Source organism: Podarcis filfolensis (genome assembly GCF_964270895.1).
Source record: "Podarcis filfolensis genome assembly, chromosome: 9".
Lineage (NCBI taxonomy): Eukaryota > Metazoa > Chordata > Lepidosauria > Squamata > Lacertidae > Podarcis > Podarcis filfolensis.
In genome coordinates, this window is record NC_139610.1 from 56,304,377 (window position 1) to 56,332,093 (window position 27,717).

The 27,717-nt window shown below is 40.3% G+C and overlaps 1 protein-coding gene across 1 annotated transcript in view; it reads right to left on the reverse strand.

Annotated features, from left to right (window-relative positions):
* NFKB1 (nuclear factor kappa B subunit 1) overlaps nt 1-27,717 on the reverse strand; it is a 68,655-nt gene that overhangs the window by 30,892 nt on the left and 10,046 nt on the right. The window contains exons 2-9 of the mRNA XM_083571126.1: nt 22,696-22,748; nt 19,860-19,944; nt 17,937-17,977; nt 13,241-13,339; nt 5,703-5,851; nt 4,075-4,238; nt 2,017-2,175; nt 597-701 (exon numbers count right to left, since the gene is read on the reverse strand). Coding sequence (XP_083427252.1) covers nt 597-701; nt 2,017-2,175; nt 4,075-4,238; nt 5,703-5,851; nt 13,241-13,339; nt 17,937-17,977; nt 19,860-19,944; nt 22,696-22,740 — 847 coding nt within the window. The 5' untranslated portion in view covers nt 22,741-22,748. The remainder of the gene's footprint in view (nt 1-596; nt 702-2,016; nt 2,176-4,074; nt 4,239-5,702; nt 5,852-13,240; nt 13,340-17,936; nt 17,978-19,859; nt 19,945-22,695; nt 22,749-27,717) is intronic.

Below are 27,717 nucleotides of genomic sequence, written 5' to 3' on the forward strand. Positions count from 1 at the left end.
GTAAAAGTCCAACAACCATGTGAAGTTTGGACATTTCTGTTACACAGGCACCAGTCTACTTCTCTGACTATGAATAGTGCCACAGAACCATGGTATAAAGCACTGAGCTCTAAGGATTTTTCCATTTTCTTTAGGTCTGACTCTCCACAGTTACATGTCACATTGACACCATGAATTTCAAGTATGCTTTTAAAAAACCAATCCTTCTTTTCAGAAAATTATGGGAATTGTAACTCTGCAAGGGGAATAAAGGCCTCTTAACAACTATCAAAAACCTAAAATTCTTTGGGGGAAGCTGCGACTGTTTAAAGTGGTATCATAGTGTTTTAATGTATTATTATTTAATTTATTTAATCAGTATACCAGTATATCAGTATGAAGATCACAACATACACACATGAAATGACAACACAAAATACAGAATAAAACAGAAAAAACCAATACCCCCCCCCACGGCATAAACACATTTTTTTTTAAAAAAATGTATAGTGTGATTATGGCCATAGTTTGACACATTTAGAACAGTGGTTGTTATGAAGTCCTAGTGATTATCATAGAATCATGCTCAAATATGATAAAGCATCCTGAGTTCTCACCTTTCTGAACCTTGTCACAAAGAAGGTAAATCTCTTCTCCTCCTGTCACACAGCCTGCTGTCCGATCCATTCGTACAATTTTTAAGTTAGATGCATTGGGGGCTTCTGTTTGGTAAAAACAGGGAGTCTATGAAGTTTACTCCTGCAAGAGCCTCCTCTAGCCATGTTTTATTTTCAAAGTTAAAATGAAATACATCCACACAATATTCATAACTGTACTGAATCGACACTAAAGGTAGTAAGTGGAGGAACATCTGATCCATCTTTTAATATTATAATACGGCCATAATAAGAGTTACAATACACTGAAGAATTGGCAAGATAGTTTTAAGGCAGGTTACAGTTTACCGAACTGAGTTGAAGAAAGGATAGGGGGGAAATGAAATGCAACCACAAAACAGAGATCATCGTTATTGTGATTCATACCATTTCCAAAGGAGAAAGTTGCTGCAGGTTCCACACAGAAGGCTTTCTTTAGCAGGCCTTACTCCCCACCCCCACAAAAAGTATTGCCAACAACTTTTTTTTTGCTTGATAATTAAACAGATATAAGAACAATTCCTTACACACGAGGACTGGAAATTCAGATGTACAGCAGGATGCCAGGCCCCCAGTCTCAGACCACAGGGAATAAGCCATTTTATAGTGAGAGGTGGGGGCTGAAGGTTTCAAGGACAAAGTGGATTCACTAGACTGTGGCTCATAGCAGGTTTGGAAAGTCTGGGATGGAGGTGGAGGAGAGTTCAGTTTCCTGTTTATACCCAAGATGTCTTCAAAGTCTCCAATATATTACCTGCTTTGTCCACAATGCATTCAGGACTATCAGAGCTGAGATGTGGCCTGCACTGCTTGCCACCGCCAAATTACTACCCAACTATAAGGTTTGCTAAGTAGCACCCAAGTCCTAGCTGAACCATATTCTCAAGCCTTTGCAACATGCCATCCACAAACCCTTGGGAGTTGTTTGGATTATGCCCTGTATGCTTTAGTCTTCAAGCATTTTAGCTGTGTGGCAAAGAAAACGCCGAAGATGACAGACATTTTACAGGCAGTTTAGTATAGTTGACAGCATGTCATTAATTTGTAGATCTGTAAGTCATAACCTTAGAACTTGACTGACATCTTTGGGTGCATCCAGGGAGACACTAAAAGGAACACTAGTTATGCACCACAAGCAAACATGTCCTAGGTTCTCCTTTGTCGTACTGCATTGCATGCACAGTGTATACTGTCGTAGTGTGTTTCTCAGACATTACATGGTATTTTTCTATTTTTTAAATATCTCAAACTTTCAGTGAATGTTAAAAGCGATGGGGATCAGCCTCTCTAACCCTACAAGAATAAACAATCATAAATCAAAATAAGCACCGGACTGGGATTTGGCCATAGTAGAATGAATGAAGATAGGTAAGACACTCACTGCTATCATATATAGGATCGGACAAGACAGGTTGGAGTCTTCTTGTAAAGCTGCCAGTGCTGTCAGGAAGAAATGCTGTAAACATGAGCCGTACTACGCTGAGGTCCATTTCTTTTGTCTGTTGAAGAGCTGACTGATGAATGATTTCTCTTTCTCTCTCTGTAATCAATGAAAAAAGGAACTGAATTATTGTAGCCTTATGTCTGTAACGGTGGTACCGGCAAAGGATGGTGGTGAGGGTGGGAGAAGAGAAGATTCAGCAGGCAAAATAAAGGCTTCATCCTATGCCGCCAAATAGTCAACCCAATCATGAAACTGCCATATACATATGCAAAAAATGATGAAGCAAAGGTGCTCCTTAACTGCACTTATCTTGGCATTATAACTACTAGCAAGAAGGCTTAAAGTGGAGCCAACCAATTCATGGAATCACCATTAAGGGAAACAATATTCTTGATGTATGCAGACGATATGGTGATCACTACATCTAGGCCTATTTTAACATTCTACTGAAGCTTCAATCAGCATTATGTGATATTATTTTAATTTCTACACATTATCATAACTGTCACTATTTAGACATCCCAATAACTAGAAATTTAAATAAACCATACAAGGCAAATTTTGGCAAACCAAAGGAAAGGATGTTCTCTGGTGGAAAAAGTTGAAACTTTCCATTACAGATAGATTGGTGGCATTCAACATAAAGTTGACTCAGAGCCCAGCAACTTTTGCAAATAAAACTAACTTTATTTATGTTGGACATTCCCCAATAAATGCACTTGGAATACATTTCTATGCTTAAGGAAGCACATGGGGACTTGCTTCAAACATTATTGCCAGACATCAGAAGAACTTCAGTGCTGCTACACTGGAATTTTGGTATCAAACGGTCAAGGAAGCAAAATGAAACTATTAAGAGGCCAAGGTAAACCATATACTTTTATTAGAACCTAGTGAAACTTTATTGACTATACTAGTAGAAGAGACACAGGAAGAGCAACTTCCATGGAGTATGAACATTTATGGACTTTGTAGATACTGTTTTTCCTTTGTGCAGTTAAATATGAATGTAGCAGGTACATTACTGAGAAATGTATTTGTATAGGTTTGTTTTCTGTTTGTGTATGTATCTTGCCTGAGAACAAGGTCTTTTTTAACATGACTACAACACAGAAAAGGGCCAACTGGTATTATCAAGTAAATAAGGAATTATGTTAAAAGTTCATTTTCAAAATTCTCTCACCCACCACCCCATCCCCACTGCAGGTCAGCAGCAAAAGCATCTCCTTTGCACACAGAAGGTCCTAGGTTCAATCTCTGGCATTTCTACACAGGGCTGGGAGAGACCTTTGCTTGAAACTCTGGAGAGCTACCATTAGTTAGTGCAACCAGTACTGAGCTAGATGGGCTGATGCATTACTTTCCTATGTTCCCTTAGCTGTAGGTGGCTTTAAGGCGAGAAGATGACTGGTGGCGGGGTGAAAAAGGGTTGCCAAGCCTTTTGCATGTCCAATACTGCATGCACAAACCTCCCACTGCCTTTCTCCTTAAGTGATATGGGAAGTTCTGCTGCTCTTCTGCTCAACTTGAGGTCACCCACAGCTGCTTTACTTGACGAGAGAGCTCCCTTTGGGAGGGAGGGAAGGACTATGGGACTATGTGGAACATATAGCTAAGCCCTACCTCTAAGTTTTCCCATGTGATGATGGAAATTAGGCTAAAATTAGTTAACCTTCTAGTAATTAATTATGGATGGATGACCTTCAAGACTGTGGGACTTATTAATGCAGAAATGAACTTTGAAAATGTTTTTGCTAACACACATTGCAGCACAAAGCAGCTTTTGCTTTCCTTTCCCACTGTATTTTATTTCTTCTAAAAACATCACAAGTGGTATCATTCTTCTCCTTTAAGAAATTCAAGTGAGCGGGACTAACTATATTTAACTTGGGGGATACTTATTTTAAGGAATAGAAAATAAAGAGTTGACAGGCACAACAAGAAATCATTTCCTGTGTTAAGAGAGATCCTGAACCACCGTCAGTTATCACCCACCTGTTAGCTGTCTCTCCCCTCCACCTTCCACTTGTATATAGCTGAGATCAGGATGTACTAGGAGTCCTGGGTTATACCCTTTTTTACAGGAATCAATCATACGTGCTTCCAGTGTGTCTAAGACTCTCTTCTTTGTAACGTGCAGTATCCCCAGGTTTGGAAATCTACACAGAAGTACAAGATAATTATCTGCAGTAGGTCTCTGAAATTTTTCACGTAAAAGGGAGTACAGTACAATTTTGCATTGCTACTTATGTTTTCTGGTCCCTTGGCCCCAGTCAACGCAGCTTAGGCATTGGAATTAAAATGTTTCTACTGCCTGTGCTCTCTTCGTTTTTGAGAATACCCATGACTCGGCATGTTAAAGTGGTTTGAGTGTCTAAGACCAGAGAGACCTGTATTCAATTCCCCAACTGGTCCTGAAGCCCACTTCATGACTGATCTAAGGTGATGTTGGGCTCGGGCTCTCTCTCTCTCTCTCTCTCTCTCTCTCTCTCTCTCTCTCTCTTTGCTTAACCCATGTCAATGGGCTACTGTGTGAATAAAATGCAATAAAGAATAACCATATATGCTGTCTTATGCTCTTTGGAGAAAATTTAACTGCAAATAAATGGTAAACACAGTTCTGATTAACTCAATACTTTTTTTGTAATACTGTATGGGAAAGGTTATGAAGGTTTTAGTTTTAACAGCAATAGGACATTAAACAATATGCATTGTTGAACAAATAGCTGAGAATTGTATACCCTGAATTTAAGGGGAAGTTCCAGATCTTTTTTTTTTTTTAAACACATTCTCACAAATGTAAGCAAGCAATATGCCTACATTCCAAATAAAAGTTTTGAGTCCTCGAGGCAAATGTATTGTTTCAGTATTTGGATAAAAAAAATACATAACAGGTAGCATGACAAATCTTTCAATATTCACAGCAAAATCTCAACAGAGCAAATCTGAAGTTTTGAATTCAAGTTGCTGGCAAGTTGAGTCTCAACATCAAAAGCCAAAAACCTTTAAGTGTTAAAAGCAGCCTGTCTTGGAATTCTTTCAAGACTGGCATATATGTTCCAGAAAGTAGATTAAAGACATCAAACTAGCAGTTTTTTGAAACTGGATCTAACTCTGCAAACAATATAATGTGTACTTTATCTGAACAATCTCTTTAAAATAGGAAGTAGATTAACTAGGATTTAGCATTCTCATTGCTACATCACACCCACATCAAAACAGTGAAAGCACTTTTATACCACTTTAAATAGTCATTGCTTCTCCCAAAGGATCCTGGGAACAGTAGTTGGTTGAGGGTGCTCCTCACAGAGCTATAATTCCCTTAGCATCTTGTTTTGGGAAGGGCAGATTCCCAAAATATGAACCGAACTTCTTCCCCTACCCCCAGTTCAGAGTTAACACTCAAGAACGCTTTGACACTATATGGAGGAGCCCTCTGTTTGCACTCTTCCCACTCCTCTGAAATGGTCTAAATTTTCCTCTCTTGAAAGGAGCCATAGGTTGCCACTACACCCAGTTTTGAAAAACTACATCAAGACAAGGTGGTTTGTCCCTAGTCAGAGTGTGGAAAGGTAGGAGAAGGGGAATCTCAGTTGCAATTACAAATACACAGATGCACTTACCCTACAACCATGTCTTTTGGTCCTGCGTTAACAGTGCACACTCCATTTTCACAGTGTTTCCCCACCAAGCTGTGAGCATGCAGGTGAGCATGCTTTCCATTTGTGACTAACTGCACAATGACTTTTGCAGGCCCAGCATAATTGCAAATCTGTAGTAAGCAAAACAAATACTCTCACTACCGAGCCATGATGCATTTGTTGTGACTCTGGCATAGGTTGTTTGCAATGCATTCTGTAGTCTGGCTGCAGGAGCTATTTTAGGTCTTCAAAAGTGCAAATACATAATAAGATACAGTATTAATTTGAATATTTGAAAATAATGAAAGAGCATAACTATGTCAGGCATCACACTAAAAACACAAAAAGAACCAATGGCTTGTTCAGCTCTCCTCAGCCCTAGAGCAGGTTTTGGATTATCCAACTGAAAACTGTTCCCAAGTAGCACAAAAGCGGGTTAAGAAGCCTTGGTCTGTGTAAGTGACTAAACTTCTAACTTGTCCACAAACTGTTCATTAGACCAGGCAGCCAGCTGCAGGTATCAGGCCCCTGGGCATAGCAGGCTAACTTCTCCTCTCCATCCTGAACAGAAAATAGTGGAAGCTGGTAATGCCCCACCTCTTGGGTACCACCTACCCTAGGCTATGGATTAAGTAATGACATTTGAAGAGCAAACATGAAGGATTTTGCCTCATCGTAGCCAATGCGGTGCTGTCCAGATGTTACTGTGTAAGAGTTGCATCTTCAATGGGGCCAAGGACAGGAACTCTCTGGGTTTACTCAGATTTGTTTGCTAATGCATAGATTCCCCTTTGGGCCCATGTGACATCTGAGCAGAGGTGGGTGTCAGGTTTGTAGTTCTGCACTGCACAGCTGCTTCTAACTCAGTGTTGTGATCCATTAACACAGAAGTTTGTTTGTTTGGTTCATTTTCCAAAGCTGAAGCCTAGTTGCATGCCCACATCCATTGTTCTAATCTGCTGGGTTGTGGCCTGTGTATTTTCTTGAACACAGATGTACGTCTATATCACTGTTTCCCAATGTGGGAGATGGGGGTGCTGGAATGATTCAGGGGGGTGGTAGCCTCAGGTGCAATTGGGGGGTGTTGAATAAAAATAAGGGGGTAGTGGAAACATAAAGAAAAAAGAAAAAAATTGAAAAACCATTCGTACATGTTTCACCTGTTCTGTAATGTAGTGCCGTCTTTAGCTGGGGGTGCAAGGGGTGCGGGGCACCAGGCGCTCACCGCTGAAGCCGCCTAAGATTATGTTATGTTTTGTATTGAGCTGCTATGCAGCAGCAGGGTCAGCGGCACCTTTGAGACGACTGATCTCGCGACAGCGGCAGGCAGGCGGCATGAGATCAGTCGTGTCAAAGGTGCCGCGAGTGAAACATTGCAAATTGTGTTTTAATTTCATCGCTCACAGTTCAAATTTGTTTAGGGAAATTGTTAAAAGAATAATGTTTATTTTTGCTAATTGTCAGCATTTTCTTTGACTAACTACTTAGTACTTAGGGCTGTACTACACGTGTTTTTCATCATTTTACAATGAATGCTAAGCATATAAATGAGCAAATGAAAAAGAGTCTTTCTTTTTCCTCCCTTCTTACATAAACAAGAGATAAGGTGTAAGCGTGGTATCTGACATAAGCATAATAAAAGTTAATTTGGGGGCTAAACTAAACTGGGGAGGCAGCACTGGGAGGATCTTTGCACCCTGGCGGCACATATGCTAAAGACAGCCCAGCTGTAATGACACTTATCGCCAGGCCAGGCACTGTTGCAGGATGGCAGCAACACCTCCCCCTGGATCCAGCAGTCATGTTGGAGGTGAGGGATTTCCCCAAGCTTGGGTGGACCCTTCTTGGCTTCACCCAGGCCTGGGAAATGGGTCTCAGCTTGCCCGCTTATTTGGCCAATGGCATACAGGCTGTGGCGCTGGACCTCCCCCTTCACTTAAAGAAGGTAGATTTCCAGGGGGGCACTGAGTATTTTTTTTTCCTGAAAAGGGGGCGGTATGTCAAATATGTTTGGGAACATAATCATCCCAAGGAAATAATACAAGGAATAAGGAAATAAGCAGCCTTTGAAGGGATGGTGGGAAGGATCATATTGTGACATATTTTTTTACAACACAGCCAAGAAGCTGAAGTAGTATTCAGAGCCCCTACTCCAACCATGCTTTAACATTTAGCTGACATATTTACTCCATCCCAGTTGAGAGAAAGTTTGGTAATACAAATTAGAGAGGTAACTTAAGTTTGAATCATACAGAGATTTAAAAAACGAAACGAAACAAACAAACAAACAAACAAACAAACAAACAAACAAACCCCCATCAATTTTGGCCAGCCTGCAATACATGCAACCAACTTCATTTCAAATCCACCTTGTTACTCCATTTATGCATACAGATAGTAAAATCGAAACCTAGAGAAGAAAAAGGAAACAAGCGGCCAATAGATGACAAAATAAACTGACCGCACACAGTATGAGCACAATCCACTCTGACATTAAATTAAAGCCCCATTTGCCTTGTTCTGCCACTCATGAGCAGGTATGGGCATGCATCCAGGCAGCAAAACACTATGTTAAGAGGAATAGGAGGCCCATGCACGCTTCCCACAAACTCAGCCAGCCTTTCACCCAATGTTTTGCGTTCACCTCGTATGCATTGCTCCTTTACAGGCTGAGCCCAGGCATGCTTACTTGGAAGTCACCAAGACTTGGATTTTCCAGCTAGGAAATAAGAGACGGAAGGATTGTGATGACTGCCTCAAATATTATGATCCAAAACTTCTTCTCCAGCTTAGATATTAATTTGAACTTTCCCCACTTGCACCTTTCTCACTCTGCAGCTCTTAGGTAGTCATTCCCTATCAAAGCTTTTGCCTAATTACTCTATGCACCCTTTATCTCTCACTTGCCTGACTGCTTGCTTCCAGTATACCTGAAGGAGTGTCTCCACCCCCATCGTTCAGCCTGGACACTGAGGTCCAGCTCCGAGGGCTTTCTGGCTGTTCCCTCACTGCAGGAAATGAAGCTAGAGGGAACCAGGCAGAAGGCCTTCTCGGTGGTGGCGCCCACCCTGTGGAATGCCCTCCCATCAGATGTCAAGGAAATAAACAACTACCTAGCTTTTAGAAGACATCTGAAGGCAGCCCTGTTTAGGGAAGTTTTTAATGTTTGATGTTTTATTCTATTTAATATTTTGTTGGGAGCCGCCCAGAGTGCTGGGGAAACCCAACCAGATGGGTGGGCTATAAATAAATTATTATTATTATTATTATTATTATTATTATTATTATTATTATTACTATTATTGTTTCTGATATCATGTCAATATAATATAGACCCTCCTGTCCTTAACATGGTGGGTAGTTTTGGTCCAATGCTGCTTTCATCTTGGCACTTGCTTCCTTCAACTTCTTGGGTCTGCTACCTAGTGCTTAGGCCACTGACTACTTTGCTTGCCATCTTCAGCCCACTGGTGCTCCTTTGCCCTATAGTAAGTCCCCTCTCGAGCTTAAGTGCTGTGAAGTTCCTTCAGAGTCACGTTACCCTTTTATTTGGTCTTATTTCTCTTGGGCTGATTTCATGATCCACCTACCCTTCTTTCAGATTCCTCTTTATCGGTCAACTGTTGACCCTACACTTTTTCTGCACAGTCCTTGCCCCTAGGCTTCCTGTTCTTTAAGACTCCTGAGTCTCTGGGGCTTCTTACCAGTCCTCAGACATTTCCTGTGTGAGGCTCTAATCGTAACCAAACTGCCAAGTTCCCCTTGCATTACAGAACCCTGAGAGAAAACTGCTCTGTTCATTGAAGAACTAGATATTCTAAGCCATCGGTCAACTCAGCCATTCCATATCACAAAGCAAAAGTTGTTTACCAAAACCCAAAAGCCTTATAATTTGACCAACATGGGTCCTATGGTGGTGAATGGCTACTAAATTCACATTCTGCTTAAATCAATGGCCAAATTCCAATTTCCTACCTAACTGAGTATTTCTGGGATTGTTGTACCCACCAGACAGTGACTTTTCTTATAATTGCCTTGTGAGTGCACTCAAGTATAGACACAAAGCAGTCCTAAAGCAGAAATTATAAATAAGGCTATTCAGATGCCTCAGGGAATTGATAACCATCAATTAAGTTCCATAACATGATCAAGGAGTGCTAGGCTGGCCAAGGCTCAAGGCCCTGCCAGATGCAGATGGCGTGGCCAGTTCAAGTGAGATCATCAGGCAGATCTAGATAATCACACAGAACACCAAAATCTGAAGTTGGCCTATGAGTGTCACACGACACATGATCCATTGGAAAATATTAGAGAATCAACTGTGTGTTTGGACTATGTAGATTAGATATTGCATGGGTAGCTACACATCAAACATGCCCCGTAGAGACAGGTGGGCTTAGGCTTCACTCCACAAGTTCTTATGGTTGTATGGCTTAGACATGCTTGGATGAAGCTGATTATCTGGACCAATTCCAAATCAGCACCAGTACCAGCTTTGGTCACTCTGCTTGATGACTTGCTTTGGGAGGAGGACAGGCACGTGGCTCTCCTTTATCTCCTTTCATACCATCAACCATGGTATCCTTCTGAAGTGACTACAGTGGTTCTGTTCTGTGCCATTCCCAAAAAACAGCATTGGTGGCATTTGCTTAGCATGACGCTTGTCCTGCAGAGTTCTATTCCATCCCCATTGCTATTTAACATGTGATATAAGCCACTGGTTATGTTCATCAGGGGCTTTGGAGTCTGGAGTCATCCCTCCATACTATCTGAACAAGGTGGAGTTGTGTTGGTGCTGAAACAGTGCCTGAGACAGTCATGGGCTGGACAAGGGCCAATAAACTGAATCCTAACAAGATGAAGGAGCTGGCGGCAAGTTGCCTCTCCCCCTCAACTCCGTAATGAAAATATATCTGCTCTGAGCTCCTAGCTGAAGTGATGTCATCTAAATCTATTCTGGGAGCCTGGTGGATAAATAGGACTGCTATTCAGAAATATAACAATAAATGGGGTGGGGGTGGGGGGTGTAGGAAATCTCCAATTACCCATGGAGTGAAATATATTTTGCCACAAGGTCCATTCTGACAAATCATTTGTTAGAACAATCTGTTAAAACATACTGAAAATTTTGCCATTCATGAAAAGGAGGCACCTGGAGCTAGGGTAGGCTGACAGAAGGGTAATTGAATGCAAAATATTTCTCTTTCCTTTTGGCTAAACTTGAAATCATGAACAGGCACTAACAAGCCAGTGAAGTAGCCTTGAGGAACTTCCCTATATTTATCTGCCAGCCTCTCCTAACAGGTGTTGCCATAGGAAGATTTATACAAAGCAAAACACTAAGTCAATAAAAAACGCACTTAAAGAAAGGGTGGCAGTGGAATTCTACACCTGTCCACTCAGAAGCAAATCCCACCTAGTTCAATGGGACTCTCAGGTAAGCAAATATAGGATTGCAGCTTAAGGAATGAAAGTATGACAAAATATGAAATGAGTGAAATGTTAATAAAGGGGGGGGGACGCCACACCTTACCCTTTCCACAAACATCATGGGAACACTTTTGATGTCATATTTTCAAAAATCATTTAAATAAATATATTTAAATAAATGTGACAGGGACAATCACATTTGTTTGCTGTGCATCAGCTCTGTTCAGATATAAAGTTGGGACCTGCTCCCTTCCTTCCACTTGAGGCACTTGCCTCTCTAGCCTGGTTCACTTCCCACACTGGAGCCAGACTGGAGAGAAATGTTTCTGCAGCAACAGAGTGCAATGATAAGTAAATGGATGGGGGCAGGTCCCAGATCTCATAGTCCCATCCCCCTGTGCTTCAGGGGAGAATGTCCTCTACAAGATGGAAGTGAATTGCATCTGGCCCAGTTCTTCATTTTGACACATGACACTATGAAACATGGCACTCCCATGCCAATAACTGCCAAAATATGTAGAAACAAGAAAATTGGGTGTGCACTCCAAATCAACCTTTGACCTACCACAGAATACACGCTTCAAATCTAGACTCATCACATGCCATGCCCAGTTCTCAGTGGAGATGTTAAACCCTTGTCTAGCCTCTAACATTTCAGAATGCAAGCAGGGACTGAGATAACTAAATGTTCCTCCATACCAAAAATAAATAAATAATCCCTGCACATAAAAGACTACTAGTTTTAAGGGAGAAGGGTTCTGGCCTTGTTTTTGCATGGATAAAAGATTTTAGGAACAATATTAAATAATGTAGTCGGAAGGGGTGCAGCCCAGACATAGGTTTGCCACCTCAGTGAAAATGAGGCCATAGTCTCAACGGTCAGCCTAGGGCTTTGGTCTTTGCAGAATCAAAATGCAACTGGAACTGCATTTTAGAAAGAAGTTGACAATAAAGATTGTAGTGTTGCAGATGTCCTTTATTCATGCAAAGTGGGACATGAGCTTTAAAGCTGCCATTTGTCTAAAAAGCCTGCTTGGAATATTATGTCTATTGGTAGGATGGGGAAGGGCTGAAAAAGTCCAGACTGGTCTTTGCTGTTGGGAAAAAAAGGATGTGTGCCAGGAGTTTCCAAGGAGCCATTTTTTTAATTCATGCAGAAAGAAAGCAGTCTTAAGTTTTCAGAACTGGCTTTCGAACAGGCTACCACTATTACTTTGGAAACGGCATTGCCTACTTGTGCAAGTTTGCTCAGCACTTGTTCAAACTATAGATTTTTAAATGAACAAATACTGCAAACACCATAAGCCTTCACAGTTCTCTCCTTCAAATGAAACTTGCTTTGTAGTTCTACCCTGGAACTTAACATTGCTTGGGGAGTACAAGGCGACTACAAATCTCTACTTGGCAAAATACAAGCTTGACACTAAATAATAATTAGCAATTCGCTATCTAATGCTTTGTGCATTCCCTCTCCATTGACCAGAACATATAAATAAAAAAATGGAAGCCTTGAATATACAATAGTCCCTTTTATAAAAACAAACTAACTGAATTAGCCCTTTAGACCTTTCACATAAGCAAGTACGTACAACCATTGTACACTTTTCATTTTTCTAATCAAAATTCTTAGGGAACCCCACCCAAGGGTTTGGTTATTTATTTATTTGCTGCATTTCTACTCCACCTTTCCTCCAAGGAGCTCAATGGCTCTTCTCCTCCCCCTTTTATCATCAGAAGGTAGGTAAGGCGCGAATTCCTCGGGATCTGAATTCCTTGGGATCCGACCGGAGCTCCAGAACGGGTCCTGTGTGCAACCGGAGGTACCACTGTATATCCAAAGCAAGCAGCAGTAGTACATACAATTTTTTTAAAAAGTGAGTACCATCCTAGCTCTGGTGCCCTCTAGATATTTTAACCACAGGTCACCCCATTCCTGACCATTGGACATGGTGACAGGGGCTGATGGGAGTTTCAGTCCAACAACACCTGGAGAGTATCAGGCTGGGGAAGGCTGCTGTAAAGTGACAAGCAAATTGATGGTTTAATAATCATAACCAAAATAATAAATGGCAAGTAAATTATGAACTTACTTTAACTTGTGGATATGATTTTTTGTTCTTCTCGCTAGAAGCTCCAGGAAGTCCACCATGCGATGGTCCTTCACAAACGTACCGGAAGCGAAAACCCCTCTGAGGAGATCAGTTTTTAAAAGGTTAATGAATTAACTTCTCACACAACGCCAGCTTCTTTACTGCACTGGTGAGTAAAGAGAATGCATTAATTTTTACTTCTTCACTTTCTCTGCCCCTATACTAATTTTATGTTGCTTATTGAATTTCTGTGCCACACTTCATCACATAGTGACCCCAGAGCGAGTAACACAATAAAAGAAAGGCAATACAGTTGTGCCTTGCTTCCTGAAAGCCTTGCGACTTGAACGTTTTGGCTCCCGAATGCTGCAAACCCAGAAATGAGTGCTCTGGTTTGCGAATGTTTTTTGGAAGCCGAATGTCATATGTGGCTTGTGCAGCTTCCGATTGGCTGCAGGAAGCTCCTGAAGCCAATCGGAAACAACACCTTGGTTTTCGAACATTTTCGGAAGTCGAACGGACTTCCTGAACGGAGTCCGTTCAAGAACCAAGGTACGAATGTACAATAAATCTTCCTTAAAATGCAATAAATTGTGGATTGCATAAAACAGAGAGAACGAGGAGATATTTCTTAAGTAGGCCTAAAAGGAAATGGAATTACATGATGTGTTAGGGAGGAGCTGTTAGAATGAGTGGCATTTTAAATATAGCTATTATGAACATTGGGTGGTTTCCAACAAAGTAGATCCGCTAGTGCAAAGACTTTTGGCTATGCAATTGAACTTTCCTTTCCTCTCCCCTCCTCTCCTCTCCTCTCCTCTCCTTGCACCCTGCAAATCTGACCTGGATCTTCCCCCAAATATCTGGCGGATATTTTTTTGGGGCGGCATTGTGCAGATGGAAAGCTTTATGCTAGTGAATCTAATTCAGAGTTTCCCAAACTTCCAGTTGTTCTTGGACTACAATTCCCATAATCCCTGACCACTTTCCTGCTAGCTAAGGGTGATGGGAGTTGTAGCTCAAAACAGTTGGAGACCCAGGTTTGGGAAACCCATATCTAATTTATTGTATAATGCCTGTTGTATATTAAGAGTAATTGATGTGTCACGAATCTGTATTCTCTTTTGATAGTTGTAGATCTTGATATAAAAAATAAAGTTTTAAAACTACAACGGAACAAGGCTAAAGTTATAATGATGTATTCACTCGGTTTGTTCCTCCCTAAAATGTTAAGATACAACTACAGCTGACCATACACTGTAATATGACACTTCATATATCACATTAACACAACTAATATTTAAAAATTATACTGTTATCTAACAGTATACTTGGAAAAATAAATTTTGTTACTGTGTTAGTCTTTATTTCTTTACTATCCATAACAATCATGAACCAAACTTAAAGATAAGTTTGGGATATTGGGGAGACAAACTCACAGACTGCCATGATAACCAAAGCCTGAACACTCCACAAAAACTGCATGTCCAATCCATGGAAACATGCTCCCAAAATAATAGGAGCATATTTCAAACATCACTTTCATGCAGATGGCAACCCTGCCTGAACGGCATTCCCTTCCAGTGTAGGAAATCTCGAACAGTCACAGCCCTGTTAAACTCAGAAAATGAGATACTTGGAGCCAGTCCTTTTACTGGTCCGTCTCTTTCTTTCTTTCTTTCTTTCTTTCTTTCTTTCTTTCTTTCTTTCTTTCTCTCTCTCTCTCTCTCTATATATATATATGGAATTTTGTTTATTTGTTTGTTTATTTATTTATTTCACATACTGCCTGATTATAGTGATACCTCTAAGCAGTTTACAATGGTAAATACACTCAAGGCTGTAAGTTAAATAGGAAATGGTTGTTACATAAACCAGCAGGATATTTTGCCCATTATAAAAAATTGGGCAACAAAGGGCTTGTCCACAGCTCTGTTTGCCCTGCCACTTTCCCCCAGAAAAACTATGGTTTAGTGCTGAATCCAGAAAAACAGCAATTGGATTTTCTACAGATTGCTATTTGTTCTGATTTACCATTAAAGAGCAGGTTTTCCCGGGAAAAGTGGTGAGGCAAAGTTCAAACTGCTCAGACCTGTGCCTAGAAAGAATGGGACACACAGAAAGTGTTTTTTGCACCAGTGCTTTCTTGGCATGGAACAAGTGGAAGTGTGGACAAGCCCAAACTGTGGAAGCACCATGATTTTTGCTGTAACACACTAACATGGCCACTGCAGGAAGCACTTGCTTTCAGTGTAACATACCTCCCCAAACTGCTGCACTGATACAAGAATACATAACCTTATCGTACCCATAGCCCTTGATGTCATGAAGCAAGATATCTAAAACAAACAAGTAAGCAGGCCGCACATTTCCAACATTTAGAGGCTGTCTCAAATTCTAATCATCTCCAGCCCACAGCTAGCCATCCTACTCAAAACAATAGCTCTCAAAATGAGTAAGCAACCGCAAAGCTATTCTGTCCAGATCTTTTTCCATTTTAACACTACAACGGATGTTCGACTTTCACTCCAAATTTGCTGCAAATGCTTCAACATTCTCAGGAGAGGAAACCATACTTCGCTCACGCAAGAAGCAGCACTGGGGCAATTCTTAAGATACAGCTTATATTGTAGGCATTGAGGCTATGATGCAGGGCTTACATGGTGCATAGCTTAATTCATTCCTGCAGTGCTGGATTTGCTCAAACAGTGCTTGCCTTACTTATAGCTGGCTCATGCACCACTGATGATTGTATTAAGTCACATTAAAAGCTCATCCCACCCCCTCACGATCCTGGGAACTGTAGACTGCTGGGAATTGTATCTGTGAGCAGTAAACTATAGTCCCCAGGATTCTTTGGAGGAACTGATGTGCTTTAAATGTCCATGTTCAACCTACATCAGTATAGTGGTTCAGACATTATTATTAGGAGGGACCAGAGCTTAGTAGCAAAGAAGCATACTTTGAATACAGAAGGTTCCAGGCATCTCCAGTTAAAAGCAGCAGATGGCAGGTGATAGGAAAAAACTTTTCCCGAGACTGCAGAGAGCAGTCATTGAATATTTCATGGGGCTACATCAGGCTTCCTCAACCTTTGGCCTACAACTCCCATGATCTCTAGCTAGCAGGCCAGTGGTCAGGGATGATGGGAATTGTAGTCTCAAAGGGCCGAGGTTGAGGAAGCCTGGGCTAGATGGACAAGAAGCCTGAGACTGCTTCCTAAAGTGTTACAAAAATCAAAACAAAAAAATTTTTTTTTCTTCCAGTAGCACCTTAAAGACCAACTAAGTTAGTTCTTGGTATGAGCTTTCGTGTGCATGCACACTTCTTCAGATACACACCGTGTATCTGAAGAAGTGTGCATGCACATGAAAGCTCATACCAAGAACTAACTTAGTTGGTCTTTAAGGTGCTACAGAGTATCTGAAGAAGTGTGCATGCACACGAAAGCTCATACCAAGAACTAACTTAGTTGGTCTTTAAGGTGCTACAGAGTATCTGAAGAAGTGTGCATGCACACGAAAGCTCATACCAAGAACTAACTTAGTTGGTCTTTAAGGTGCTACTGGAAGAAATTTTTTTTTTTTTGTTTTGACTATGGCAGACCAACACGGCTACCTATCTGTAACTGTTACAAAAATGTCAAGCTCTGTTTTGAAAATAGAAAAGCAAGTGGCCAGATGTCTTTAGCACCTGTCTTCCTCTTCTGTGATAATTTTCTGCCACTATTCCTGGTTTCAGGCAAAGTATGGTTCATATCTGTCCTGTAGATCAGGACTGAATAACAAGATTTGATCCTGGTTTGCAGGAGAAGCCATCCATAAGCTGCTTTGATGGTAAGCTGGTTTGTCTAAAAGGAAAATCAAAAGTAGGGAGCCAGACTGTGTGAGCTGTGCTGAGAACCCTGCTATAGGGTAGGGGGCACCAGAAAAAAGCGGGGCATGGAAGTTTGGAACCACTATTGTTCTTAAGATCAACTAACCACCTGTTCAAAAAGAAAGAAAAAGAGAATCATAACAACGTACTTTCCGAAGTTGCCAAAGGGGGGGGGGGGCATATTTGCATAACAAGAGAAGGTATGAATGATAAAAATCTAGGTGGCTAATCAATGCTGAAATAAAGTCAAAAAACAAAGACTTGAGCCCTAGAATATTCAGGGGTTCTTGACTTGCTCCTATTTAAGGATATTTTGTTCCAGTTTTCCTTTGTACACTATTTTACACTCCTTTGGGGAAAACATGTATTCTACATTGTAGTGATGGTCAATATGGAATGGTCAATATGGAAATTTCAGGTATTGTTGTACATTAGCCCAAGCTAGCATGGCCAATTGACAGAGATTCTGGGAGTCACAGACCAACATGTGGAGGGCACCACATGGGCTACTCCCCACTGTAGAAGTACCACACAGATGTGGGCTCCCTTATGGCTTATATTTACTTACAGCTACCCTGCCAAAACAAGGCATCCTCATTGGGAATCTTCTTGTTTAAAGGAATATATTTTTATTCCTGTCATTTAGATGCCCAACAGGTTCAAACAAACCAAAAGCAACAATATTAAGTCACCCATAACAAGACAGACTAGATATGGAACCAGAGTACAAAATGTTGTTCAACATTTCTAAATCTAGCATTACAGTAGTTAACTGAGAGATTGTTGTGGTAATTTCAAAACATCAATAGTCTTCTCTTACCTGCTTAGGTTGTTCAACAATTTGAAGGTATGGCCCATCACCTTGTTAGAAAAAATGAAAGGAAGATAGGTTTTTTTTAAAAAAATTCTAAGATTTTCCTATTTTGCTTTTTTTAGGATAACAGTTCACTTTAAAATTTCTCCCCTTTGTCCCTCCCCCCCTCCAGCAGAATTCACCCTTCCCCCTTCAAGTATATCAGGTGGGCACATTCTGGTCTGAGAAAAAGTTTAAGTTAGGATTGAATAATCTATATATCCAAAATCAGCACAAGGAGTTAGTAAAAGTAGAGGTGTTACTGCCTCTATTTTTATATTTATAAAAATAAAATGTTATCTTTGCAAAGCCACAATTTTGCATATGATGCCTTAAGAAAATGAGGATTCATGTACGACTTTGATCTGAAAACCTTTTTGGTTATACTTATATTGTATTACTTTAATCCTGCTTAACTATCAAAAAAAGAATCTTAACAGATCCAAGGAGTATCAAGATCAGCTGAGAATAGCCTTGAGTTCCCCGACTATAAAAAGCACAATTTTCTACAAACAAGTTATCTAAAACAATTCTGCAATGATTATCAAAGTATATAATAAGGTTGTCCCTTGTCAAATAATGAGAGACAATTTTGTTCATGTGTGTCTTTTGGTTAAGAATTGGGCAAGCTTGCTCAGTTTTAAGATTCACTGTGTTTTATTAACTGTTTGTAGTAGTAGTAGTGATTTCAAACTGCTTTCTGATAATTTACTTCCACAACTTTAAGGGAAAGTAGATTTAAAATAAGGGTGGGGGATCTAAAAGTCCTCAGACAGTTTTCCACATGTACACTTCAGTTTTTCAGCCACCTCCTCCCTACCTTAGCTCCCTGTGCACAATGAAAAGTGGCCAAAAAATGTTGGCAGACCCTCCAGTGTGATTGTCACCAGAAGGGAAAATCAGGAACCCTTCTCATGAGTCCTTGGGAATGACGGTCACATTCACACCATGAATTTATAACACAGTTAAAGCACATGACTTCCCCCAAAGAATCCTGGGAACCATCATTTGTTAAGGGTGCTGCCAACTGTAGCTTTGAGAGGGATAAACTACACTTCCCAAGATACTTTGGGGAGGAAGCCATGTGCTTTAAATGTATGTTAAATGTGCTCCACAGATAGTGTGGGGATGTGAATGATGTGTGCACCCACTTGTGCTTCCTAGGACCAGGGTAAATATACAGAATAACTAACAGCCAACTTTCAGCAGCAGCTTCAAATGTAGCAGTGAGGGGGAATGCATGTCAATTAAAGTGGGAGTTGTGGTGCGTGCCAAGTTCACACACGTCATAGCAGAGAAAAATTTCCTTTGCACATAGCTTAGGAAGCACAGTAAAAGGGAGAGCAGGTCATTTGTACTTCCCCTTTCCCTACTTATTTATGATGTCAAACTTTGTAATGAATCATCCATGATGTGTAAGAAGGAAAAAGCACAAGGCAGCTTAAGTCCTTTATAAGACTGTATCAACAAAACTCTTTTCGTATTTGAACAGTTGCAAGAAACAAGCGGCATTTATTGACAGAAAGTCCCCAGACTTTCCAAACATTTCACATCCATATAATGAAAAGAAGAATCAACTGTATTGCACTAATCCTTTTTATGCTAGCATGTTCCGTAAAAACACAACATCTGATTGTCAAAACGCTGAAGCTGGCATTTCCCAGTTCAATATGGGACAAGGGTCTTGCGCTCTTCTAAGCTATTTAGAATGGAAAATTTGGGTACAAACACATTCTCACATTACTACAATACCATAATGGGAGAAGTTGTCAGAGAAGGAAAAATAATTTTTTTTGGTAACTATAATTTATAACTGTTTTAAACAAATATAAGTTTCTGAATATGACGCAATTTTACAAACCATCTCAGTCAAGCATAAATGATTTTTACCTGTGTGCAGGTGAAGATCAGATGTAATCATGCTTGTACTATTGAGCAGCTGATTCATTCCCATGATGTGGTCCATTCCATACACCTGCATTGAGAATATCTGTGCTTCTTAATAGATTTCAGGCTCTAGTAACAAAAATACTAATTTTACAGCTCTTGCTTGCTCACCCAATTTTGTTCTGCAGAGTTACCATAAGTATGTGAACTCTTTTCAATAGCTGGGTTGAATCAGTATACTATTTGATGAACTACCAGCAAATGTGTATCCCGCTTTCTCCATATTGCATCCAATGTCTGTGACCCTAATAAGGTACATGAGAACCCAATGTGATCCCTGCTGTTGTTGTTGTTTAGTCGTTTAGTCGTGTCCGACTCTTTGTGACCCCATGGACCCGAGCACGCCAGGCACTCCTGTCTTCCATTGCCTCCCGCAGTTTGGATAAACTCATGCTAGATCCCTGATAGATCAGGCCAAAGGCTCATCTAGGCCAGCATCCTAGTCTGACACTGGCCAACCAGATACCTACGTGAAGTGCAATGGTATTCACTTGTGATTCCCAAGAACTAGTATTCAGAGGCATACTGCCTCCACACAGTGGAGGAAAAATATAGCTTTGTCCTCCATGAATTTGCCAAAAGCCTTTAATTACCTCTGAGGAGTCTCACTTGCTTGCTTTCTAATTTGTATTGCCTTGCAGCTCCTTTGGGAGGAAGGGTGGGATATAAATTTAATAAGTACGTAAATAAATGAAGCCATCCAAGTTGGTGGCCGTCATGTACGTCTAGCGGGAACAAATTCCATGGTTTTCTATGTGCTGTGTGAATAAGTGCTTTCATCTGTTCTGATTCTTCTAATATTCAGTTTTATTGGAGAGAGGGAGGAAACCTTTCTACTCACTTTCTCCACATCATGTGTACAATTTTATACACATATATAAATATTCCCGCTTACTCGCTTTTTTCCTAAACAAAAAAAGGCCTAAATGTTAGGCTAACGTTTCTTCATAGGAAGGTAGCCATGTTCAGCAACAGAGATTCCTCTCTGCTTCTCATGCAAGGAAAAGAAGAGCTCCATCTATATCATGACGAGAGCCACAAATATACTGGAAGGCTCAGGACTGCAATCAGTAGCTGAAATTCTGTATCCTGTTACATATAGACTTCAAGGGTGCTAAGCACGTGGTAGTTGATTGCAGTCCATAGGCAAAGCACAAGCACGGATATATGGAATTGCAATAATACATAATACTGCACACATTCATTGCAAGAAGTCTCCCAGATCACGTGTGTGATCTCTTCAAAACCATCACATAGCCCACTTTTGAAAAGATGACATTAGGGCAAACTTCTAGTTCCTATACCATATCTCAGGCGCATCCAATGTGGCACCCTCCAGATGGCAAACTCTAATCATACCCAACCAAGCATGGCCAATAGTCAGGGATGATGGGATTTGTAGTTCCCAACATCTGAACTATTTCAACCGCATAAGGGTTTTCACAGAAGACCTAATAAGTGACTAATGAACACAGAGTGCTAACATCTGTAGAATTGCCAGTCCAACCAGACCAGTATGTTTTTTTTAAAAAATAAAAATGTAAAGTTGTTCATGCTTCACCATTTGCAGTGGGTGGATGATCATATTTGGAAATTTTACTTTTTGCTAATTTGAACATGGGCGTAATACAAAGACGTGAATGTCAAAAAGTTGCAACACCCACTCATTAAAAGCAAATGAAGCAACAACTAAACCATAGTTATGACTCATACAGGATACACTAACCTAAAAATGCAATAGCAAGTAAACTTTTTTAATGGGTCTCTCATTCGCAGAGCTTACTTTGCATTTTCTTAGCAATATGGACAGAAAATACATTATTATTTGTGTCCAAAATCTAGTTTCCTTTCACTATTTCTAGCACTTTCTTACACAGCTCTGCAATTATTTTGAAACAGAAACTGGAGAACAGGATCATATGCATATACCTCATTTAAAGGAATACGTCGAAGGGAAAGTTATCTTAAAAATAAAGTAACACAGCAATATTAGAAGTACTCTGCCCTCAAATAACATATTCAATCAACAGAGAGAATGAAGAGCAGCTGAATAGCAACCGCTAATACCATTTTGCAGTCCCACCATGAATTCACTCAAGGTTGACGACTTCCAGCTGAATCAAATCTATATTTATTTATTTGCAATCTTTATATGCTGCAACAACAGTACTCTTGGCAACTTAACACATGACGACGACAACAAAGAGCCTTATAATACATTCAAAACAGTCAATTCAAAACAGAGAGAAGAGAAATAAAACCGCAGAACCAGACCACTTTAAAGCAGAGCAGAGGAATAAAAACACATTAAGAGCAAAACAATCTTAAATTCACAACGGTTTAAAATGCCTGGGAAAATAAACTAAGGTGCCAAAAAAGAAATTACAGGAAGCACCAGGAGAGCCTGTCTTGGGGTGGTAACCATACCACTACTGGAGACGCCTTTTTTCTTGTAGCTACTATACCTCACCTTACAAAGTAGCGGGTGCAGAGATTATGATCTCAAGGTTTAGGTCAGTACCTGTGTGAAGTGGCAATCTTTGAAACAATGGTAGCGCACTGTGAAGGGCTCTTAAAAGATCAGAATCACCACTTTGAATTGAATTCAGAAACTGACAGGGATGAAGTCCTCAATATGAGGTGGGGTTCTCCCCCCACTCCTATTTGTTTCATAGGCTCAAACATCCCTTAGTTTTTAAAGTAGGAAACACAACTTCGCATAATGCTTTACACACATTTCAGCAGCATATTACAATCATAGGGTACAGAAAATGCTCACCTGAGGGTCCGTAACTCCCAAGAGATATGCATTGTCATCTGCCATTCCGAGAACTGAAACAATTAACCATATATTGCAAGTCAATGCACAGTTACAATAGCTACTGAGTCCATAAAGTCATCCAATAAAGTCAAACCGAAATCTCTAAGGAAAATAATCTGACTATGTGAGATACAAAATGTTTCAGATGCTATTTTATACTGCAGTATTTTTAAAGTTTTTAGAAAGGATGACATCTCTAGATCAAGTTCAGTCCCTTATTGTTATAATAATTTTTTTTTTGAAATGTTTCTAAATAAACCAGCTCCGAAGTGATTCACACAAACCGATCTGGCAAGCTGGAAACTGGGATGTCATTCTCCCAATGCCTGCAGAACTCATGCTGCTCAACTGTTTTATAATTTTATTTATATAATGTTCATTTATTTATATAAATAATATACATTTATTTATATAATGGGGGTTTTTTTTTGCTTAAAAAAAGGTCTGAAGACATTGTACGATCAACTTTTTAAAAAACTTTTTAAAAAACAAAAACGGTGGGCTGCTTGTCTTCAGAAAAGGCAACGTGAGGGTAAGCAGAGCTTTGTCTTTTGTATGATCACCAATACCAGTAATTTAGTAGGCATATGTGAAGCATCATTCACCAGTTAGTTCAGACATCTTGTAAAGACAAATCGTTTTGCATGTTTTCCCCCCTGTCCCATAAGAGTGGACCCTGTTATTACTAGATTTCTGGGGGTGCTTTACTAGTTTTAAGTTTCTATTTTTGTACAGAGATTTAAAATATCCAGGGGTTTAGAAATGCTTTTAAATAAATAATCAACCACCATATTTTGAAGCTTTATTCTTCCTCCTATTCCCGCCCTACGCCTCCCCCGCCCAAACATTCATTACTGTAGTTGGAATACTGGAGAGGTAGAAGTTTCATACATCCCTAGCAATATATTTAATTGCTAGATATCAGCAACATTCCCTTTTTAGCACAATATCAGCTGACCAGGAATGCATGATGCAAGCTTGTTAGCTGAGGTATAACAAAAGCATCGCTAAATTTCTTTGTCTTTCCCGTATGACTTATGAGCTAAGGGGACCCTCCTCTTAACTATATTGTCAGTTGTCTAGAGAAACCTGTCAAGCAAGGTTCACAGCTCCTTTGCAAAACACATTTACCAATAAGCTCTCTCACAGCAACAATTCCCAGCAACTTTAGCAAATTACAATGTCAAACATTCTGGGGAACCCATGCACTTTAAATATGCTTTAAAAGTATAGTGTGTGGTTGACCTCAAACATTAGTAAAAGTTTAAGGTGAACTTATATTACCAAAAGTTACCACTTCTTGTTAGAAGGGAAGGGTTCTTTTAAAATAATTTATTTTCAATTCTTTAGAATCAACACAGCATTAAAAAACAAATAAATATGCCCTCACAGATTCGTATTTCCTGTCACCAATCCACCAGAACTGATAATACTGTTTAAACCTTGCAGAACTGTATCACAACCTTTGTCTATCAAATAAACCCAGACCACAATCCAGCATATCACTAACTGTGCAAACCCACTCACTTTTATTTCATCTCTGGGCTGTACTCAGGGCACAGTGAATTAACAGTGAGCAGTACTCTTAAATGCAGACAGTGATCAAACTTCTTCCTCCTCTGGCATTCAATAAAACTCTGAGGTAGGCATGTTTTTAGAACCCTGCCAGGTGTGGGTGGGTGCTATAACCCAATTACATTACAAACACCTGTGTGAAGCCTGAATCAATAGTTAAGATAAAACAGAGGCCACTACCTCAACCAAACCAAAACAAAAAAAAATTTTTTTTCCCCTTCCAGTAGCACCTTAAAGACCAACTAAGTTAGTTCTTGGTATGAGCTTTCGTGTGCATGCACACTTCTTCAGATACACATCTGAAGAAGTATCTGAAGAAGTGTGCATGCACACGAAAGCTCATACCAAGAACTAACTTAGTTGGTCTTTAAGGTGCTACTGGAAGGGAAATTTTTTTTTTTTTTGTTTTGACTATGGCAGACCAACACGGCTACCTATCTGTAACTCAACCAAACCACTAATTGCTTTGCAAACCTAAGGCTACCACAATCAGTTTAGGTGGCTAATGCTGAGGGGGAATTTTAATATTCCACAGGGCATATGCAAAATTCCTTCCTATCCAGGAGGAAAGCAACAGGACTCCCACAGTGTTATCACATGCAAAGAAATCCCCCCCCCAGCTAAGAACAATGGCATGCAAGCTGCAGTTTCATGCATTTGTCGATGATTCACAGCACCAGATTAAATGACTAAAATAACCTTATATTTTCAAATAAGGATATTTCACAAGCAAGCAAGCAAGCAAACTTATCAAAAGGTTGTCGAGTATGTATTTCTTTACATTTCAGATTCAAGTTTTCATCATTTCAGAAGTGCTAAACTAGGACTGCGCTGTAATCCACCCTCCAGCTACTTGTGGGAAAACCATTAATTTATGAAAGAAGCTTCCACGGTTCTCCCCAAATTCTCAAGGCAATTGAGAATTTATTTAGAATTTTGGTCAGTGCAGGGTTCTGAGTTATCCTTGCATGGATTAATGTAGATTTCCTGGCTGCTCACGCTTCCTGGCTGAAAAAGCCCAATAGGGGGAGTTACCAAATGATGCCTTGCCCTGGATTTTTTAAATTTGAAGTGCCAGCACCCAGGAAGACTGCAGACAGCAGATCACTGGCAAAATGATATGTTGAATGAAAAATGGGACACTCACAGAAACCCCCATGGCAACCTCAAATTAAGGTGAGCGCATCTATGACCCTACACCTGACCCATGATTATTTAATTGTATTTTTCTCTTGCTTTTGATAATTCTTAAAAAAATATTTTATTTTCTCCATTTCTCACAGAGGGGGGAAAGCAGGAGAAAGTTTTAGTGCAACACTATTCTAGAAACTGACTGAAGCAGAAGAAGGCAAATGTAGAATGAAGTACCTTGCCTCTTAATTATCCAGTGCATATAGGTATCGTCATGCAAACCTCTTGCCCTCTGTGTAACAGCTGTGGCCTAGACTTTATAATCTATGAGAGGCTAGTGGCTGCACGGTCCTAACTTTTGTCCCCCCCCCCTTATTCTATTATTGTCTCAGAACTTTGTTAATATACTGAAATCCTGAGTGTTCTTCATTCCTCCAGCCCTGAATAGCAATACATTGAATATAGCTGATTACCCTTAGGCAGTCTCCTAAAGTTCTGGCCTGCAAGTTTCTGTGCAATACTGAGGTTCCCTATCCAGTGGATATGATCTCCAACGATCCAAGGCTATTCTGACATATTTCCCAACGCTAATTCACATACAGCCCCATAAACCTCAAGAATAAAGCAACCTGAAGTCTAGTAATTTGGCTCCTTTACAAACATTCAGTTCCTAGGTCATTAAAGGAGTTGATAAAAAACGGAAGTCCAGCAAAAGATAGTCTATCATGCTCAGACTTTTATCATGACCATACTGGATCTATAAAACAACATTTGGCATATTAGACCTAGCCCCTTTTCTTGTTCAATTACAGCAAATAAAAATATGAGACAAAGCTCAGAAAGCCTAACAGATTACAAAAGTGCACGAATGTTCACTAAGCGCTATGTGTATTATTCATTCCCAATGTGACATTCACTGTAACCTCTAGCCCAGAGAGGGCTAGATTTGGAACAAAGATGGGTGGTTCACCCCTGAGATTCAATATTATATATTAATGCTAAAAACAAGTAACACTGGTTTTATTTCTTGTTGAGCAATCTTTTTATTTATTACAGACCTGTGCTGAACCAAAGGAACTGTTCTGGAAACTTTGCTAATGCCATCTTGCTAGTCAAGATAACCCCACAATTAACTGGTAGTGGTTGTAGTAATAAGTTCATATACGCTTATATTCACTTGCTTTGATGTTACCCTTATCTGTGGGGCTTGGGGTGCTGGGCTCTGAGCCCAGAAAGGGGAACTGTCTGTAAGGTTTGGGCATTTGTCATCTATGCCCTCATCTACTCAGATAAATGACATGTGCTGCGTTGCTGTATAAAGAACGCATAAACATTTGCTTGGGTGTGGGCAAGCCATCTCCTTGCTGCAGAGTCCGTCCTGCATCTGCAAAGGTTAGGAGAATTGGCAGGCTGATTTGCTGTAAGTCTGCACCTTCTTTAATAAAGCACTGCAACTGATCACTTTGGCATGTTTGGCATCCTTTGGTATACCTGCACCCAACTACTCCAAGCCCTCCTTTGGGCCACCGGATCAAGACAAGATTTGTAAAAAAAAAACCCTGTATAGGAGTTTGTGCATCTTTTTTCACCCCAAGCTATAAAATGGCCTGGTTCACCTGCAACAAAGTGCTGAGTCCAGCAAAGACTTGCACCAACTTTGCTTTTCATCAGGATCCAGCACAGTCACACTAACCCGGGCATGGGCAAATTCGGCCCTCCAGATGTTTTGGGACTACAACTCCCATCATCCCTAGCTAACAAGACCAGTGGCCAGGGATGGTGGGAATTGTAGTCTCAAAACATCTGGAGGGCTGAGTTTGCCTATGCCTGCACTAACCTATGGTTTATCTTAGTAGGAACTCTGTCTGGGCACTTAAACCTCTGTCAATTGCTAAGTTTTGTGTTGTTGCTGTTTTGAAAAAAGAAACACTCTGGCACATTTCACTAGCTGGGACAAAACAGCACCCCACATATAAAATTCAGTTGGCTTTCTTGGAATACTTGGGTGTTTGTTCTGCAAAGAAGGAAAATTGTAAATGGCTGAAATTGGGGACATGGTTTACAAGAAATGCTTCATGAGAATTGCACTATAGGTCTACATCTGTGTAAATCCTACAATGAAAAGTGCACCTGGAGTAGGTTTGCCATACAACAGGAATTTTCCAGACATACCTGGAATACTGCAGTTGGAAACAGAATCTGGGAGGAAATTGGCAGAATGTTCGGGAAAATCCGGACGTATGACAACCAACATTGGCAATGTTGTTTTTTGCC